Source organism: Periophthalmus magnuspinnatus, chromosome 20 (assembly GCF_009829125.3).
Source record: "Periophthalmus magnuspinnatus isolate fPerMag1 chromosome 20, fPerMag1.2.pri, whole genome shotgun sequence".
Lineage (NCBI taxonomy): Eukaryota > Metazoa > Chordata > Actinopteri > Gobiiformes > Gobiidae > Periophthalmus > Periophthalmus magnuspinnatus.
The window spans coordinates 22,106,030-22,124,997 of record NC_047145.1 but is presented as its reverse complement, the minus strand read 5'-3'; the positions used below and the strand labels follow the sequence as shown (position 1 = coordinate 22,124,997).

General features: G+C 38.4%; 1 protein-coding gene across 1 annotated transcript in view; it reads right to left on the bottom strand.

Annotated features, from left to right (window-relative positions):
• LOC117388120 (B-cell receptor CD22-like) overlaps window positions 1-13,552 on the bottom strand; it is a 37,986-nt gene extending 24,434 nt beyond the window's left edge. The window contains exons 1-7 of the mRNA XM_055230227.1: window positions 13,521-13,552; window positions 12,955-13,335; window positions 12,137-12,433; window positions 11,460-11,720; window positions 10,681-10,977; window positions 9,998-10,258; window positions 3,324-3,329 (exon numbers count right to left, since the gene is read on the bottom strand). Coding sequence (XP_055086202.1) covers window positions 3,324-3,329; window positions 9,998-10,258; window positions 10,681-10,977; window positions 11,460-11,720; window positions 12,137-12,433; window positions 12,955-13,335; window positions 13,521-13,548 — 1,531 coding nt within the window. The 5' untranslated portion in view covers window positions 13,549-13,552. The remainder of the gene's footprint in view (window positions 1-3,323; window positions 3,330-9,997; window positions 10,259-10,680; window positions 10,978-11,459; window positions 11,721-12,136; window positions 12,434-12,954; window positions 13,336-13,520) is intronic.
• Window positions 13,553-18,968: the final 5,416 nt, after the last annotated feature.

Genomic DNA, 18,968 nt, shown 5'->3' with positions numbered 1-18,968 from the left:
GTGTCCTCCCTAGACAGAAGTCGTCAGCAGATAAAAGACATGTTTTATGGCTCATCTCTTTATTTTACATATTGGGCTAATGCAAATCTATTGGTCTATGTTTCCAAAATAAAAGACATTTAATGACCTTGTGTCTAAACTAACCAAGACAATGTGAACAAGGATGTTAAAATAGGGAGTATTTGGTTTGACTTACACATTTAAATGTTCAATATTACAACAGTTGCTTCATATGGACAGTTCACTGTGCACAGACTACATCCTTGTGTTACATATTATCAGCATGTGCCGTGATGGAGGGTTGTCCATCACTGTCTGTTAGAACAGCACTGTATGAAATGTATGTATAAGGGACGACTTCAAAATCTACCAGAAAACCTCACCTGTTTGTTCATCGTTGATACTGGAACATTTAACACCAGATCACATGATGAAGGACGAGCCAGAACTGAGACGGGAAAGAGGCTTTTAGATGTTTTGCTTCATAAAAATGGAATACACTCCAAAGAAAAGCAAAACTGGATAAGTTGGTGACACAACTGAAATTATAATAATCTGGTAATAAACTTTTACACACACTCCTGCTCCTGTTTTTAATGTTTCATATGGACTTTTATACCTGTTTGTTTTGTTTGTTCTTTCTGTTTATATTGTATTTTACACAGGGCGTATATGAAACAGAGCCCACTGCTCTCACTGGGTTCCTCTGTATAAATGTGTGAATCTGATGAAACGAAAACTTGTCTTCATGAAGAAATGTATATTTAAACCTTTAAGAGAAACTTACATCAACATTAACATCCAGACTATTATACAGCCCCAATATTATTCTCTCTGTGTTTTAAGGCGTGCATGTGTATGTTTGTGTAGACATGTTTAATAAATGTCTGTGTGTGTATATGCACAATATTACTATTATTATTTATTTAGTTAGTTTATTTGTTTTCATCCACCTGCATCCCTGTCAACTCTCAGTCAAAAACTTGCATAGTAAAATTATATATTCAAAAATATTTTGCATAGTGCAGGCTCCCTGCAAAGACTCATTACTTTCATTTTATTTTAACAATTGAATTCTAACTAATGTTAATACTTCTGTTTTTTGGGGTTTTTTTGTTTTGTTTTGTTTTTGTTTCTCATTTCATTTATCTTTACTTCTGCAGGGAGAGCCCAGTGAGAACAGCAGACTCTTTTCATGTGTGACCTGTTAATGCAGAACAATACAAACAAAAACAAACAAAATAAAAAACTACATAGGTCCATTTAAAACATTAAAACAGGAGCAAGTTTGGTTATAAATATTTATCTCCAGATTATTAAAGTGCATGAGTGGCACCAGTCTATCCAGTCTTGCATTTCCTTCAAACATATTCCATTTTTCAGACGTAAAATTAACCAGTTCAACTGTGGCCAGTTTTAAAACATAGACAATCATGAGATCATGGATTAAAAGTTATTGTATTTCAAGAGTGAGATATTCAGGCCGTCTATGAGGTAGTCTCTCATTATATTCTCACAATCAACAATGAGCAATGTGAGAAACAGATATCAATACTCACCACTTTAACTTTATTAATCTTAGTAATTGTTAAATTTTCAGATCATCACTTACATCACTACATCTCAGAGGAAAAATGTCTCATTTTCATGAGCCACTGACAAACCTTTTTAACAAAACATAAAATATGTTACACCACGTTTCAAATAGTTATTAATTATGTAATGTTAAAGAAAAATCTACTTACATATTTTTAAATAAATCTCGTTTGCTTTTTGTGACTTTGTCTCTGGTCTGGTGAAAAAAGCCTGTTGTTTACTTTCATGTTGTTTACTTTCATGTTGTTTACTTTCATGTTGTTTACTGTTGTTTGCCTTTAGCTCAGGGCTTTTTCTGCTGTAGAGCGCCTCCTGGTGGAGAGTTAGTGTGGAGCTTTTGTGACACAGTGAAGTGTCTCCACATTGAGGCGCTTTGTCGTCGCCGCAGTCGCCGCAGATGAGACACACAGGTTTATTTTAGTCTTAAATCGTTGTGATCTTTTTTTTCTTCCGTGTTTTTGGGGTAAACTACATTCAGCGGATCTTCACAGCCTCAGAGCGGAGCACTGGGTTTGTCACGTGCACAACACTGACCTTTGAACTGAGCAGGTCAGAGTTCATCTTAACTTAAACTTCACGTATAATAAACAGATTTTTAATATATTGTCATTTTAAAATATATATAAAGGCAAGGGTGATTGAAAAAAATAGCAACAGAATAAAATTAAATTTTAGATGCTGTTCATCAGTGTTGTGCTGTTTTCAGATCCGACCTGCGGGCGCCTCGTGGGGGCGACCTGGTGCCCGCGGGAACAGTGTCGGTGACCCCTGACCTACACGTTTCAAAGTAAAGGCTGAACATGTAGATTATGGCTGTGTCTCAATTCGCCCACCTGGCCTTAGAATCACCATTGGAAGGGCGGTTCGAAGGGCAGTGACGTGATTTCCGGCGCGACAAGGGCTGTCCCATTTCAACACACCCTACTAAATGCACCCGACAAACCTGCCCTTCCCTTTGCACCGTTTCCATGGAGATCGGACGTAACTGAAGCCTGCATCCGTGCACACTTCACGCACTTCAATATCCCGTCATGCACCGCGGCTACGCAAAAAAGAGAAGAAAATGGACTCCGTTGCGCAATATACGTTCAAATGTTCGTACTGGTTTACCTCATCTACAACAGAGCAACATGAAACTGTTAAATCTCAATAAAGATCTGTAGTGTGTTTGATGATTAAAAAGGAGTTACATGGAATAAAGGAATGTGCAGTTATTGCTAGACAATAAGAGACATTATTATCATTAAAAATTATTACTGCAATAAGAATAATGTAAGAATCTTCGTTTCTATTGTAAGCGTCAAAGACAAAGAGACTGAAACGTAAAGTCAGAAGAGTTTAATGAGTTCTACACAGGTAATGTGAACAATGAAGCAACGGACTCTGAGGAAAGGACAGAAGAGAGTCCTGAGACGTGCACAAAATCTTCATGTGTTCCGGTACATTCCATAGGTCTGCACCCCCTCGTGGGCACGTGTCATTTACCTTAGTGTTAGTAAATCAAGACACTAGCTTGATGTAGCGCTGCACTGCTAGAAAATACCTTATAATAATCAGATGGAAAGAACTGGCACGGCATAGAAGGGAAACAGCGCCCTCTACTGTTATTAAAGTGGTGTAGCCACTGGCCAAAATACCGAACCATTAAACTGCAATATCCCACTATATGTACAACTAATCAGTGTTCTCTGGTTTATAGACTATGAATGTCAAAATGATATTGTTACCTCTGTCTCTGTTATTACGTTTTCACAAGGTATATTGTGTTTAAGTTATGAAGTAGCTACAATTGAGTAAAAAAATCACCTCGAACGTTATATTTGCCTATTGATATTCAATCTAAACAGAAAGAAACGGCTGTGACGATGACATCTTGACTTTTTTCTATTAAATAATAAATCATTAAAAATAACGTACGTAATGTACGTATCGTACGCTCTAAGACAGAGGTGGAAGTGCGGTCCGTGGTGTGGGCCTGTCCCACTTCAGCAAGATGGCGGCTACACTGAGGAGGGTAGATTCTCGACCGGAACCTTGAAACTACACTTTTGAAGAGTACTTCGTAAGGACCCTTGAAGGGTGCATTTGGCGAATTGAGACATAGCCTATATCTCCATTATCTAGTACAGAAAGAAAGATGCTTGAGCAATTTCATTTCTGTAATTCAATGGGATACAAGATTTATTTCAATAATAATAATAATAATAATAATAATAATAATAATAATAATAATAATAATAATAATAATAATGTTGTTGCATAATTATTGTGTTATGTATGTCTGTCTGTTATGTCTCTTATATATTTTAAAGCATCAGTTTTCATCAAGCCAAAAGAGATCAGTGTTGACTCTTTTGATCAATGTACCATTTAGTGTATAACGATTTATAGCTGGCACTTTGCTTAAATGTTTTTTGTTTGGTTTCTTTTTTTAGAAAAAAAAAATCATATACTGCGTTCAATAATGATTTATGATTATGATTGATATGATATGATAATTTTGCATTTTTTTTAAACATGCCTGACCAGCAGAGGGAGCACTTGCACACAAAACAACATCCTCTGCACATAAATGTATGTGACTTTCTCTTCAATTGCAACCAATTGACTCAATAAATGCAGTCAAAAGTAGCAGGCCCTGTTTTGAGTCTTGGGCCGCTCCTTTGCTTAAAGTTAAAAAGTTTGGTTTCAACCCATTGCCTGGATTCAGTTTGAAAGATAATGTTTAAACCAATTACACGTCGCATTCTCAAATCCAATCTGCTTCAGGTGCTTCAAGAGAATCTTTTGAGTTAGTTATATCAGTAAAAAGTGCTACAGGGTCTTGTTTGTTATCAAGGGTTGTGGAAAAAATAATTTAAAACTTTTGTGGTTGCAGTGACAGTACACTGCCCTTTTGTGAAGCCCAAATGATAAGACGTAAAAATTAAGCATTTATTTAAAAAACAAAAAACAAAACTGCAACTTGATTTGTAACTAACCTTTCTAAAACTTTTACAGGACAAGGTAATTTAAATACTGGCCAAAAATTTTCATTTTTAATTGTCCCACCTTTATGTAAAAGCAAAATATGAGCCATTTTCCATAATTCTGGTATCACTGCCATTTGAATTGATGAATAAAAATATGTAATCGAGTTTGAATTACATATGGAGCGGCTAGTGACAGGTTCTGGACCAAGGTCATCAGCTCTGGACTTCTTTGGGTCTATGGAGTGGAGAGCATTTAAGACCTCCATGTAACTGAAAGGTCTATGGAGTGGAGAGCATTTAAGACCTCCACGTAAGTGAAAGGTCTTAAAAGATAAAATGGACTATTATCAGCCCGAGGTTCAGATTCAACATGATCAAGATCAGAAGGACCATCATTATTACCTAAAACATCACATACAGAGATAAAATGCCTATTAAACTCACATTTTCCTCTTTAGAATCTACAATAGCTGAATCCAATAAAATATCAGTTGGTAGTGAATAAATACTAAGTTCTGAGATTTTACTGTTTCCCTGCAGGATTTTCGTGACTATCAGCTCAGACATGAAGTAAGAAGTTCTGGCCTTTCTAACTGTTAAGATCTATTTCTGTTTTGAAAAAAAAAAAAAAATTCAATCCAAATCTGATCTACTTTTATGTGCAGTTTTTCAGAAGCATTTCTTTCTCTAATTAAACTTGCAATTTCTGTGTTGAACCAAGGATTGTTACAGTTTTTCATTGTAATTTTTCTTTAAGGTGCATGTCGCTCTGCAATCTCTTTAAATATATTAATATTATATTATTATCATATTAGTAAGTAAGTAAGAAAAAAAAACCCATATGTGTCTTTTTATATAGTGTATATAATCCTCTCGTTTCAACTGTAAAACAATGCAGGCCACCATTTCTTCCACAATTTTTATTTTTTTCACAAATTCACAGAACAAATAAATAGTGTTATGTTTGTGGATGAATCATACATTAATGCTGCAACAATTTCAAAGGTGAACACTCAACAAATGTTTTATAACTATTTTTATTGATGCAGTTGAACAGGAATAGTGAAATAAAAAATGCTAATTTGATCATATATTTTTTCAGCAAACTTGTTTTTCAGATATAATTAATTTTGACCCAGTAGTGTATTTTCAATTCCAACTGGATTCAGTGTAATGAGTTTGCATAATACAGTTTCCCCATCCACATGTTGAGATGCATTAGTTAAAATGTTGTGCAATTTGTGAAATATAAATTCACAAATTTAAGAATATCTGAAAAAGTAGTAAATTTACATGGTTTGTCTGTGTCTGTTCCTCTGTTGAAAGTTAACAGTAAAGAGCCGTGATGTAAACTGAGGAAAAATGCAAATCATGATACCACAGGTTTTGTTTCTCCAGTTCACCAACAGTAAGTCATTTGCATTTTACAAGTTCCAGTGTTCAATATAAGGTTCCACAAACAGCACGAGTTGGTTCCTTTAAAAGACAAAGAAATGATAATCTGAGACACAGGTTTCTGCATTTCTCCACATACATCTACAGCCTCCATCTCCAAACCATCTAACATGAGCTGTTCCTCTCTGGAAATCCAACCTTATTTTCACTCCTGCTCTTGTCTACTACCTGTAACTCATCCACCTCGTCTGATATCACCCTGTGTTATGTCCTGGCTGTTGAAGCAGAAACGACTGAGGCTCAGTCCAGATTCAGAAGTTTTACTTTGTGTCAAAAATACAAATGGCACAAACTGCTGTGATACGAAGGGTCCAACATGTCTCTTCTCAGAGACAGTTACACAGCTCTGAGACCAAAGAAACTCTCACAGCATGACAGGTACGGAAATCAAATAACAACATCAAGTATTTAATGGAATTCAACATAAAGTGATTGAAAAATAATTAATTTCTATTAACCTGCTACATGTGTTTTGGTTAAAGACCTGTACAATGTTTGGGAAGAAGCACACCTGAAAATACTTTCTACATTTATGTGTACAAACCAGTGATGTTTTTGCTGTAGATTCTCTCACTGAAACATAAATGTCTGATGTTATGATCGATTAAGAAATAGTTTGAAGAGATTAAAAGTATTTTTAACACTTATTTTCCCATTTAGAAAATGACTAATAAATAGTTGATACATTGTTCAAGTTTCAGGCGTTGAAGACATTTTGTGTGTATTTAAAAGTACTTTAAATATATAATTTTAAGTGACTACAGAAGAATACTCTGAAAGTACTAACATTACATTAGTTATGTCTATTTTAAAATTTAATATTGCATTCTGTGTTAAGAGTATGCTATTAACAGATATATTTAAACATACTGTATAAAATAAAATTTTAAAAACACATTTATGAAGTATATTTATTATATAATTAAAGTTAATTTACCAAAAGAAAATAAAAAAATGAAATACAGCATTAGTATATTCATACAAAAATATTGTTGTGTAATTTCACTGTACTTTGAATTTACAAACCAGAACCACAGTATCAGTCACCAATTGTGCAAGTTCTCCCACTTAAAAAGATGAGACGCCTGTAATTTTCATCATAGGTTCATTTCAACTATGAGGGAAAAAAAATCCAGAAAGTCACATTGTCTGATTTTTAAAGAATTTATCTGCAAATTATGGTGAAAATAAGCATTTGGTCAATAGCAAAACTTCATCTTCATACTTTGTTATATACCCTTTGTTGACAATAACAGAGGTCAAATGTTTTCTGTAAGTCTCCACAAGGTTTTCACTGTTGCTGTAGTTTGGCCCCTTCCTCCTGCAGATCTCCTCTGGAGCACTGATGTTTTGGGGCTGTTGCTGGGCAACACGGACTTTTAACTCCCTCCAACGATTTTCTATGGGGTTGAGATTTGGAGATTGGCTAGGCCACTCCAAGACCTTGAAATACTTCTTACGAAGCCACTCCTTCATTGCCCGGGCTCTGTGTTTGTTTCATGCTGAAAGACCCAGCCATGTTTCATCTTCAATGCCCTCACTGATGGAAGGAGGTTTTCACTCAAAATCTCATGATACTTGGCCTCATTTATTCTTTCCTTTACACAGATCAGTCGCCTTGGTCCCTTTGCAGAAAAACAGCCCCAAAGCATGATGTTTCCACCCTCATGCTTCACAGTAGGTATGGTGTTCTTTGGATGCAACTCGGCATTCTTTCTCCTCCAAACACAAGTCCACTTCTGGATCATCCAAATGTTTCTAGCAAACTTCAGACGGGCCTGTACATGTCTTAAGCAGGGGGACACGTCTGGCACTGCAGGATTTCAGTCCATAGCGGCGTAGTGTATTACTGATGTTAGCCTTTGTTACTTTGGTCCCAGCTCTCTGCAGGTGGTCTTGTATGTTTTCCATTTTCTAATAATTGCTCCCACAGTTGATTCCTTCACACAACCTCTTACCTATAGCAGATTCAGTCTTCGGGGCCTGGTGCAGGTCTACAGTTTTGTTTGTGGTTCCTTTGCTCTTTGGTCTTGGCCATAGTGGAGTTTGGAGTCTGACTGTTTGAGGTTGTGGACAGGTGTCTTTTATACTGATAACGAGTTCAAACAGGTGCCATTAATACAGGTAACGAGTGGAGGACAGAGGAGCCTCTTAAAGAAGAAGTTACAGGAGAGTTACGTACAGTGTTATGGAGAACTTGTACAATTCGTGGTTGAATAAATACTTCTTGCCCCACTGTACATAAGATATAAAGATGTCGTGCTTTATCTGACAGAGCTGAAGTGAGTCCACCAGCAGATGACAGTGTTTACTATTAGCACTAAGACACCAGCCCAACCATCACACACACACACACACACACACACACACACACACCCCACACACACACCCCCCCCCACCCACCTACACACACACACACACTTTTGAACAGAATGTGATTGTTTTGAGTAAATGTAATATTATTTCTTCTTTACATTGACATAAAGGCTTTCAAAATCATCTTGAACCTGCCCGCTGGTGTCTGGCTTTGATACTTGAATCTGGGAGTACACAGTGTCCTCTTGTTCTGTGCTTGGGACGTCTTTAGGACTCAACTTAGAAAAGTCAAGCTCCCCATAATGGACGGTTTCTTCTTCTATGGTTTTAGCCTGGGACATATTGACCTGGGAGTAGACTGTTTGCTCTTGTGGTTCATCGTCTGGATTAATATTTGAAGAATGTTTGAAGGTGGAGAAGTTAATTTCTCCATAATGGATGGTATCTTCCACTCCCTGCACAGATGTTTCTTGCTGCAATATACAAAAAATGTTTTACGTTTGTTCTTTTTCCCTTGAGGTGTTTAATAGATTTTACCTGTGGGCTTTTAGGACGCTGTTTTATTTTGAAACACCTGAAAACGAGAAATGGGGTAGTATGTATCAAAGGCATTGTTCTATTTTGTTTACACTATACAAGTGAACAGGAAGTGGTTTCCATGGAGACAAGCAGTAGTGTAACCTACACCATAAATGTTACACAGGTCACAAATATAACCTGAAGAATTTAAATATTTAAAAATCAAACTAGACTTAATTGTCAATGTGGGGAAATTTCATCAACACCAACCCCAACACCAACATTGTGTAGGGCTATAATAAAATGAGTAAAGGGCTAAGTTTTATTAATTAATTGTCATAGTGAGTTCAAAGGCTCTTGCTTCTTACTTCAACCTTGTACACTTTTTGTCGCACTTATGCCTTGTTAACATCCAATCCTTTTTAAAGACAAATGTATCAACCTAAAAAAAACAAAAAATGTATATTGTCTATTGTTTTAAATCAGCTGATGCGCCTCAGACCTGGAAGTCACATCACACTAAACAATCCTATACAAACAGAAAACTGTAAACAACTAGATATTCTTATACATTTACTCACCAGACAAACAGACACAAGCAGATGATCAACAGAACTCCAATAACTGCTCCAAGAATGATCCATAGCAGAGCAGAAGAGCTTGTTCCTTTTATAAAACAGTGACAGAATTAGAAATGCACAGATACTGGTAGATGTTGGGCCAAAACAACAGACAAACTACTGAGCTACAGTGGACTGAAGTCATCCCAGTGCATCTGCATATTGTCAAATACTGCAGAGTGAAATTATGAAAACGTACATGAAACCCACAAGGATGCATTTAGGGCCCCCTCTTGTTCACTGTGATCACATGTGAAAACTCATTGAATTCAGGAGAAAAACACAAGAATCATTGCTCCTTAATCAATGGAGCAGCTTTGGAGATGGTTGATTTATGTGTGTGCACATTCTTTTTTTGAACCAATTATTAATTCCAACATTGATTTTAGGTAAAAAATTTTCTCTTATGTAATGTAAACTTCGAGAATGCCTGGTGAGTTTAAAATAGCTTCTAGTTCAATTCAATTCAATTCATTTTATTGATCAGTGATTACAATACTGCACTTTAGGGTGACATACCTGTTATACTCAGTGTAACGGCAGGAGATGATTCATTTCCAAGTGTATTTGAGGCCACACAATAGTACTGTCCCTCTTCAGTGAGGTTGAAGCTGTACGTGTGTCCCTGGCTGACATTGGCTGGTCCCTGTGAGCTGTGTCTGAACCAGGTGAAGTGGTGGACAGGAGGCTTGGCTCTGCTGGAGCAGCTCAGCGTCACTGACTGACCTGCTGACAGTGAACCGGACGGACTGACCTTCACTGAGGTGTTTTTAGGACCATCTGAGGACACACAAGGTTGAAGGATATAGTATTGTACCTAATTTAAAAACGTGAAAACAGAACTACTTTGGTTTAAATGATTTGCAGTGGTCCAAAGTTTTTCTTCTTACCTTATACATTCTGAGCATCCTAATTATTCACTACGATGAGTTTATGAGCACTTTTCACAATTTTCAGAGGCAAGAGCAAAATTCTACATGATGGTAAATTTAGCATGTTAGCATGCTAATGACGCACTTCCTTATTATCACGCAATTAAAATGCTTTACAATTAAATGCAGACCATATATCTGTACTGTGAAATGTGAAGATGTGTGTGACCCAACCCCTAGACCATCATGCAGCGCCTCTTTAAATTTAAACTCAAACAAACTCCATCCTGTCTCAGCAGTTGCTATAGTGACACTAAATAATAGACTTACATGTAACATTGAGAGTGATGGTATATTCTGTTGTTTCTGTTGTTCCTCCACTTACAGGATACGCTGCATTACACTTTATCATTAGTCCATCATGGGCGTCTGTCAGAGTGATGTTCTGTGTGATTTTAGTGGTAAATGTCCCGCTGGTCTCTGTGATGTGGGCAGTGCCTTGGTGGAGGTCCCATGTGAGCTGAGGAGGGGCGTGTGGACAGGGAGTGACAGCTGAGCAGGTTATAGTCACCACCTCTGTCTCTGTCTGTTTACCAGAGACTTCTATGGACGGGACCCCAGGAGCAGCTGAGGGAGAAACAAAAAACAAAATCAGGTGAAAGGTCAAAGGTCGCTGTGTACGTTCAGGCTAGTTCCAAGCCCAGATAGATTAAGGTATTAGTGAGAGTAAATACATTTGTGTTTACAGGTGTGTTGAACAGTAGCCTGCTGCTATTAAGTACTTAGTCAGTGGACAGTCAAATACAGGAGCCCCTCTCTGTTGTCCCCATGTTAACAGCCCCAGACTCCTGTATTTAAAACATGAATCACACAGATAGATCTTTGCTTTATGGAAAAGTCTCACAAAAAGTCAGTTTAGATTCACATATGAGTTTTAGCCACGTTCATTTGTGCCTCTCTGTGTGATGCAGAGACACTATTTTCTGTGGGGTCAAAGGTCAGCACATGCTTGATGGGAGCTGCCTCAGTGCAGTGATGGATGTGTTCAGTAAGATGCTCAAACTTTACCAGGGTCTGGCCCTTTCAATTCAAAGGTGATAAAAACCTACCAGTTATTTGCAGTGTAATGTCTGGAGACGTCCCATTGCCGTGTGTATTTGAGGCCACACAGTAATAGTCTCCTCCTTCACAGATGTTGAAGCTGTACGTGTGTCCCTGGCTGACATTGGCTGGTCCCTGTGAGCTGTGTCTGAACCAGGTGAAGTGGTGGACAGGAGGCTTGGCTCTGCTGGAGCAGCTCAGCGTCACTGACTGACCTGCTGACAGTGAACCGGACGGACTGACCTCCACTGAGGTGTCTTTAGGACCATCTGAGGACACACAGGGTTGAAGGATATAGTATTGTAACTAATTTAAAAATGTGAAAACAGAACTACTTTGGTTTAAATTATTTGCAGTGGTCCAAAGGTTTTCCTCACTTACCTTATACATTCTGAGCATCCTAATTATTCACTACGATGAGTTTATGAGCACTTTTCACAATTTTCAGAGGCAAGAGCAAAATTCTACATGATGGTAAATTTAGCATGCTAATGACGCACTTCCTTATTATCACACAATTAAAATGCTTTACAATTAAATGCAGACTATATATCTGTACTGTGAAATGTGAACATGTGTGTGACCCAACCCCTAGACCATCATGCAGCGCCTCTTTAAATTTAAACTCAAACAAACTCCATCCTGTCTCAGCAGTTGCTATAGTGACACTAAATAATAGACTTACATGTAACATTGAGAGTGATGGTATATTCTGTTGTTTCTGTTGTTCCTCCACTCACAGGATACGCTGCATTACACTTTATCATTAGTCCATCATGGGCGTCTGTCAGAGTGATGTTCTGTGTGATTTTAGTGGTAAATGTCCCGTTGGTCTCTGTGATGTGGGCAGTGCCTTGGTGGAGGTCCCATGTGAGCTGAGGAGGGGCGTGTGGACAGGGAGTGACAGCTGAGCAGGTTATAGTCACCACCTCTGTCTCTGTCTGTTTACCAGAGACTTCTATTGTGGGGCTCCAGGGAGAGTCTGAGAAGAGTAAAAACATTTGGGGAGAACATTACAATCTAAAAAAGGCAATAAACCAAGACCTAAGCTGATGCTCGTCAGATGGGAGTGGAGGCTATTTACTGTGCACAGAAGTAGAGTGAAAATGTCATTCAAACATTCAAACTTGTTTATAACAGGTGTATGTTAGAACCTGATGACAAAACTAATGTGGAAAAGCAGTTTGTCCCTTTGAATATAAACCTGTGTCAACAAAATACTGTTGGATTGTAAAACAAACTGCTATTCAGAGATGAAACTGTAGAAACAAACATTGGAGCTGATTGAATGTAAATCCTAAACAGTGAAATACACAGAATATAAGAATAAAAGTTTGATTAAAATTCAGACAGTAGAATATTCAATTGGTCTTGGGTTTTGCACAAACTATTCTCTTCCTTTGCAAATGACGTAATGTGTAAAATAAAGACATCAAAATATCAAGAGGTTTTAATCAGTTTTTTTCTTGATTAACCTTTGAATAAATAGTAAAAGTTTCTTACCTCTGACTTTTATTTGAAGAGAGTCACAAGCAGCTGTGGCTCTAAAACCACTGTTCTCTACTCTGAAGTAATATTTGTCATTGTGGGTTTTGTTTAAATTATAAAACATTGTGGTGCAGCTTTTGTTTTTCAGGTTCCCAGTGATATTCATGGGATAAGACTTACTGGAGTCTCCACTGACTGAAAACACATACTTTGTTTCCTTTTTATCATTAACACCTTTAAACCAAAAGCCAGTGACAGGGTTTTCAGTGTTTATGTCTTCATTTGTATTTACAGGTTTATAGGTGCATGGGATCCACAAACAGGAGCCACTCAGAGCCTCCATTGGACTTGGAGTTGTAAAGTTCAAATTATTTGTTTTACCACAACCATCAGCTCCTGTAAAACATGCACAGGGTTAAAATGACAGTAACAGAAAATGCAGAGTACACACAGGTGTTCACCATGTAATCATTCATGTCATGTTTATTCTTACAATATAAAGCTAAATTATTGTGTGGTGAAAAGGCTCCACTTTGTGCTCACATTTAACATATAACAATATTAAAACAATCTGAACTCACCTGAACTCAGCAGTAAGATTAGTATCATCTGAATAAACATATTTCCAAAGGACAGAGTCTGTGATAAAAATGAACTCTTTTAAAAGGCTTGAGTCCTGAAGAACCTGCAGCTCCTCTGAGTTGGGTCGAGTGGAGTAACAGTGACTTCCTCTTCGTGACTGATCTTAACTTCTATATTTCTGTAATAATTGCAGTGTGTTTTGTGGTTGCCTGACAGACAGACACAAACAAAAAGGTAACGTTAGGTAAAAACACTCAATATAATGCTCTCTGATATTTGTAATTGTTTGGTATTAGTTTCACTGATATGGAAAAATTGACTTTATGTTAAAGTTACAAATTGTAGCTTTAACATAACTGATCCAGTCCTGTTGTGTTCCCATATAACACCACTAATCTATCTGCTGTGTAATCGTGTGTCAGATTTGATCCAACAGAAGACGACCACAGCTGAGCCTCAACACAGACGGCAGCTTTAAATACAACTGTGTTTCATATAAATGCATTTTAACCTTAATCTGCCACAGCAATAAAGGAAGATAGAGGAAAAAAAAACATTCAAACAAAATCTATTTTGGCTCAGTGGAGAAAATGTATGTGGACTACTGAAAAAAATAAAATAAAAAGCCAAACCAACGCAACAAGTGATAAGAGACAACGTTAATATAGTTACATCACCCAAAACACAGATTATAAACAGATTTTTACCACTGACACAGACTGATGTTAATATACAAAGAAAATGTATTTTTGTCACAAAACAAGAGCAATGAAGTTTAAGTTTGATGAAGGAGGTTGATAAAGATGAGGTTGGTGTTTCTCACATGGACAGAAGATGAACACATTTACCGTCTGCTTCAGCTGAACACACGGCTGTTCAACACATGTGCGTTCAGAGGAGGCACCACAGTGAGAACTTTGATCTAATCTGGAAACAAAAGGATCTGTTCAAGGGAAATGGCCCCCACCTGAGCAGAGGTGGAGTGAGAGTGCTGACGGAGAACCTCCTCCACCCGGCAGGCACCGGCCTGGACACGATCCTGGGCCAGAGGAAAAAGAGACTGAGCCAATGTGTCAGCACCACCAGCACCACCACAACTACAACCAGCACCACCACAACTACAACCAGCACCACCACAACTACAACCGCCGCCTCACCACCAGCACCACCACAACTACAACCACAACTACAACCGCCACCTCACCACCAGCAGCACCACAACTAGCACAATCATCTCCCCCAGTAAAGGAGTCACAACCCACACCACAACTATCTCCTCCAGAGAACAAGTCAGCAGCACCACCACCTCCCCCAGAGAACAAGTCAGCAGCACCACCACCTCCCCCAGAGAACAAGTCAGCAGCACCACCACCTCCCCTAGAGAACAAGTCAGCAGCACCACCACCTCCCCAGAGAACAAGTCAGCAGCACCACCACCTCCCCCAGAGAACAAGTCAGCAGCACCACCACCTCCCCCAGAGAACAAGTCAGCAGCACCACCACCTCCCCAGAGAACAAGTCAGCAGCACCACCACCTTCACAAGTGAAGGATTCCCAGCGGCTGGTCCTGCAGTTGTTCGTAGGAGACACATAAATGATAAAACAGGTGGTGCACTGTTCATGGAAACACTTTGAAAATGCCTCATGTTCTAACGTTGATGATTTGTTGAACTCTGTGACTTCGAGTGTTTTGAATGTTCTGGACACCATTGCTCCGATAAAGGTTAAAATGGTTAATGATAAACAGAAAGCGTCATGCAGGAACGGTGACTCAAAGAACGATGACAGAGCCCAGCCTATAGGCCCCAGAGGAACCACAAGAGCCATAGATTTATACTGAATATAAGATAATATGTAAAGTTGAAAACAGGACTTGTGTGTTTACAGCAGCCTAAATGTCCCTCTCAAATGATTATGTTTGTTTTTATCTATAGTAAAATATCAGCTGCTGTTTACATGTGTTTTTGAGCGGGGCAGAGGTGAGGGCAGCTCTGTGTTTACACTGGAGCAAGGACCCCTTCCACTGGGGGGCGCTCAGGCAGCTGGGGTACATTTGAATGGATGTTTTACAAGTTAGATTGAAAGTTAGTGAGCTTAAGTTTATCTAAAGTCTTGGGTAATGCATCAAAAACACAAGAAGAATATTATTTTGGAAAAGACGGTGAGAGGACTCACCGTCTGACTCTAATGGACATGCCAGGATGAAGTATTTTTAAACTACAACAGAAAGAAAAATATACCAACAAAGAAAAAAACACAGAAGAATACAGAAATAGTAAGGAAACAATGAGCATGAAGTAGATCCAACACTGATACAGAGAAAGTGCAGCGTGAGAATATATTTACACTGGTCTCTCTCTGTTTTCTGTTTTCTCTGTTTTTAAATTTATGAATATTTTGGCATTTCTTTTGTTGTAAATCCAGAGCATTCCACAGTTTCACCCCACAAACAGTCACACAAAAACTTTTACGAGCGGTTTGAACATTAGGTAGTATAATATTTCCATAACTTCTTAAATTATAAGTTCTTTCTTTAAGAGCGAAACACTTCTGCACGTTTCATGGTAAGAACTTTAATAATTTGAACTGGATGAAAAGATTGTGAGTATGATCTAGAAAACCAGCCATGTGAATGATTCACACGACTCGTTTTTTGCAATTAGAATAATGGGATAGTTGAGCAGTGATAACTGTTTCCCCATATTTCAACACAATACGTGAAATAAAGGAGAAACAATCAGCAGTAAAATGTACAAAGTGTCATGATCAAGATAATTGAGAGGCTCTTGGCTATTTTAGTTTTTATATGCCGAATGTGGGCTTTCCATGATCATTTGTTGACCGTAATTACTGGAATTTATTCTTAAACACATTTTCAATTTATACTCCTTCAATATTTTTGTGTAATTCTGTGCTGGTTTTATGGTCACCAAATGTCAAAGGTCATTACTTTGGTTTTGCTTGAACGTACTGACAGTTTATTTGTGTCCATTGTTTTATTTTCTTTAGTTCCACATTTCCAGTGTCTACGAGCTCATTATAATCTAAACCTTTATAAAAAATGTCAGCGTCATCAGCAAAGAGAATTAGTTTACAACAAATGAAGAAGGGTTCCTCAGTATTTTTTATCTACACTGAGTTTTAGCTTTAGGTCTGGGATTTGAGACAGATGTGGGCCAATATTTACAAAAAAATAAATTAAAACTGTTAACTATATTTTTAATGTTGTATTTATGTCAGTAAAATACACTGTCTGGCCAAAAAAAGAGTCGCCATCTAGATTTAACGAAGCAAATAGGTTGGTGTAGCTGCAGTTGGTCCAGTCGAGGTTCAGAGAGAGAGAAAGAGAGAGAGAGGAAGAGAGAGAGAAAACAGAGAGAGAAACAGAGAGACAGAGACACAGAGGGAGAGAAAACAGAGAGAGAGACAGAGAGAGAGAAAGCAGAGAGAGAGAAAACAGGGAGAGAAAACAGAGAGAGAGAAAGAGAGAGAGAAAACAGAGAGAGAGAGAGACAGAGACAGAGAAAACAGAGAGAGAAACAGAGAGACAGAGACACAGAGGGAGAGAAAACAGAGAGAGAGAGACAGAGAGAGAAAACAGGGAGAGAAAACAGAGAGAGAGAAAAAACAGACAGAGAGACAGAGGGAGAGAAAACAGAGAGAGAGAACAGAGAGCCAGACAGAGAGAGAAAACAGAGGGAGAGACAGAGACCGAGACAGAGAGAGAGAGAAACAGAGAGAGAAACAGAGAGACAGAGACACAGAGGGAGAGAAAACAGAGAGAGAGACAGAGAGAGAGAAAGCAGAGAGAGAGACAGAGAAAACAGAGAGAGAAACAGAGAGACAGAGACACAGAGGGAGAGAAAACAGAGAGAGAGAGACAGAGAGAGAGAAAACAGGGAGAGAAAACAGAGAGAGAGAAAAAACAGACAGAGAGACAGAAAGAGAAAACAGAGAGAGAGAACAGAGAGCCAGACAGAGAGAGAAAACAGAGGGAGAGACCGAGACAGAGAGAGAGAGACCGAGAGAGAGAAAACAGGGAGAGAAACAGAGAGACAGAGACACAGAGGGAGAGAAAACAGAGAGAGAAAAACAAAGAGAGACAGAGAGAGCGAAAGCAGAGAGAGAGAAAACAGAGAAAGACAGAGAGAAAACAGAGAGAGAAACAGAGAGAACGAAAGCAGAGAGAGAGACAGGGAGAGAGAAAACAGAGAGAGTGAGAGACAGACAGTGAGCGAGAGAAGGAGCTTGAGGGAGGGAGAAGGGAGTGGGGAGGGAGGGAGGGAGAGAGAGAGAGAGAAATAAAAGCAGAGAGGGAGAGAAAGGGAGGCAGAGAGAGAAAGAGAAGCAGAGAGTGGGAGAAGCAGAAAGAGAGAGACACAGATAAAGATGCACAGAGAGGGAGAGAGAAAGAGGGAAATAGAAGCAGAGAGGAAGAGAGAGAAGCAGAGAGAGGGAGAAGCAGAAAGAGAGAGACAGAGAGAGGGAGGTACAGAGACATCATTTTCACACATGGATTGTCCACCACAGAGTCCAGACCTTAACCCCATTGAGAATCTTTGGGATGAGCTGGAGAAGCTGCAGCGTCAGACTCGACCATCATCAATGAAACATGTTGATGAAAAATTGGCAAACAAAAAAAACAAAAACAATGCCACAGGGAATGTGTGACGTAATCAAAGACAAGGGAACAACCAAATATTAGAGTGTGGGACCTTTTTTTTTTTTTTTTGGCCAGGTAGTGTATCTAATGACACTATTCTTTAATGACAAGGTTCAGGGTATTAAAAATGGCATCAATTCCACAACACAAATAACACCCCTGCAGCCACCAAGACACTTAGAGCGGACTCACTTTGCATCTTAAGTATAAAACATCAAAATGTAACCTGCTGACATGAATCACTCTGTGCAGCAAAGGAAGAAGCACCATGAGCCATTTAAGCCATTACATTTACTCTGTGGGCTCAATATCACATTATACTTTACATTATTTATACATATTACACATTATTTACAAAACACACTCACGTTTACACCGTATCCTTACGCCATACTGTGTCGCCTCTTAGTGTTGAACATGAGAATTAATTTAACCAACAGAAAGTTAGAAAATCAACAGTGAAACAGAAGCAGACAAACAAATGAATCCAAAAATAATAAAAGAAAACAAACTGATGTGTGTACGGCTCAATTTACCACAGATTTAAGAAACAATAATATGATTAAATACATAAGAAATGAAGATGTCGTATTTTATCTGAAAGAACTGAAGTGAGTCCACCAGCAGATGACAGTGTTTACTATTAGCACTAAGACACCAGCACAACCATCACACACACACACACACACACACACACACACACACACACACACACACACACACACACACACACACACACACACACACTTTGAACAGAATGTGATTGTTTTGAGTAAATGTAATA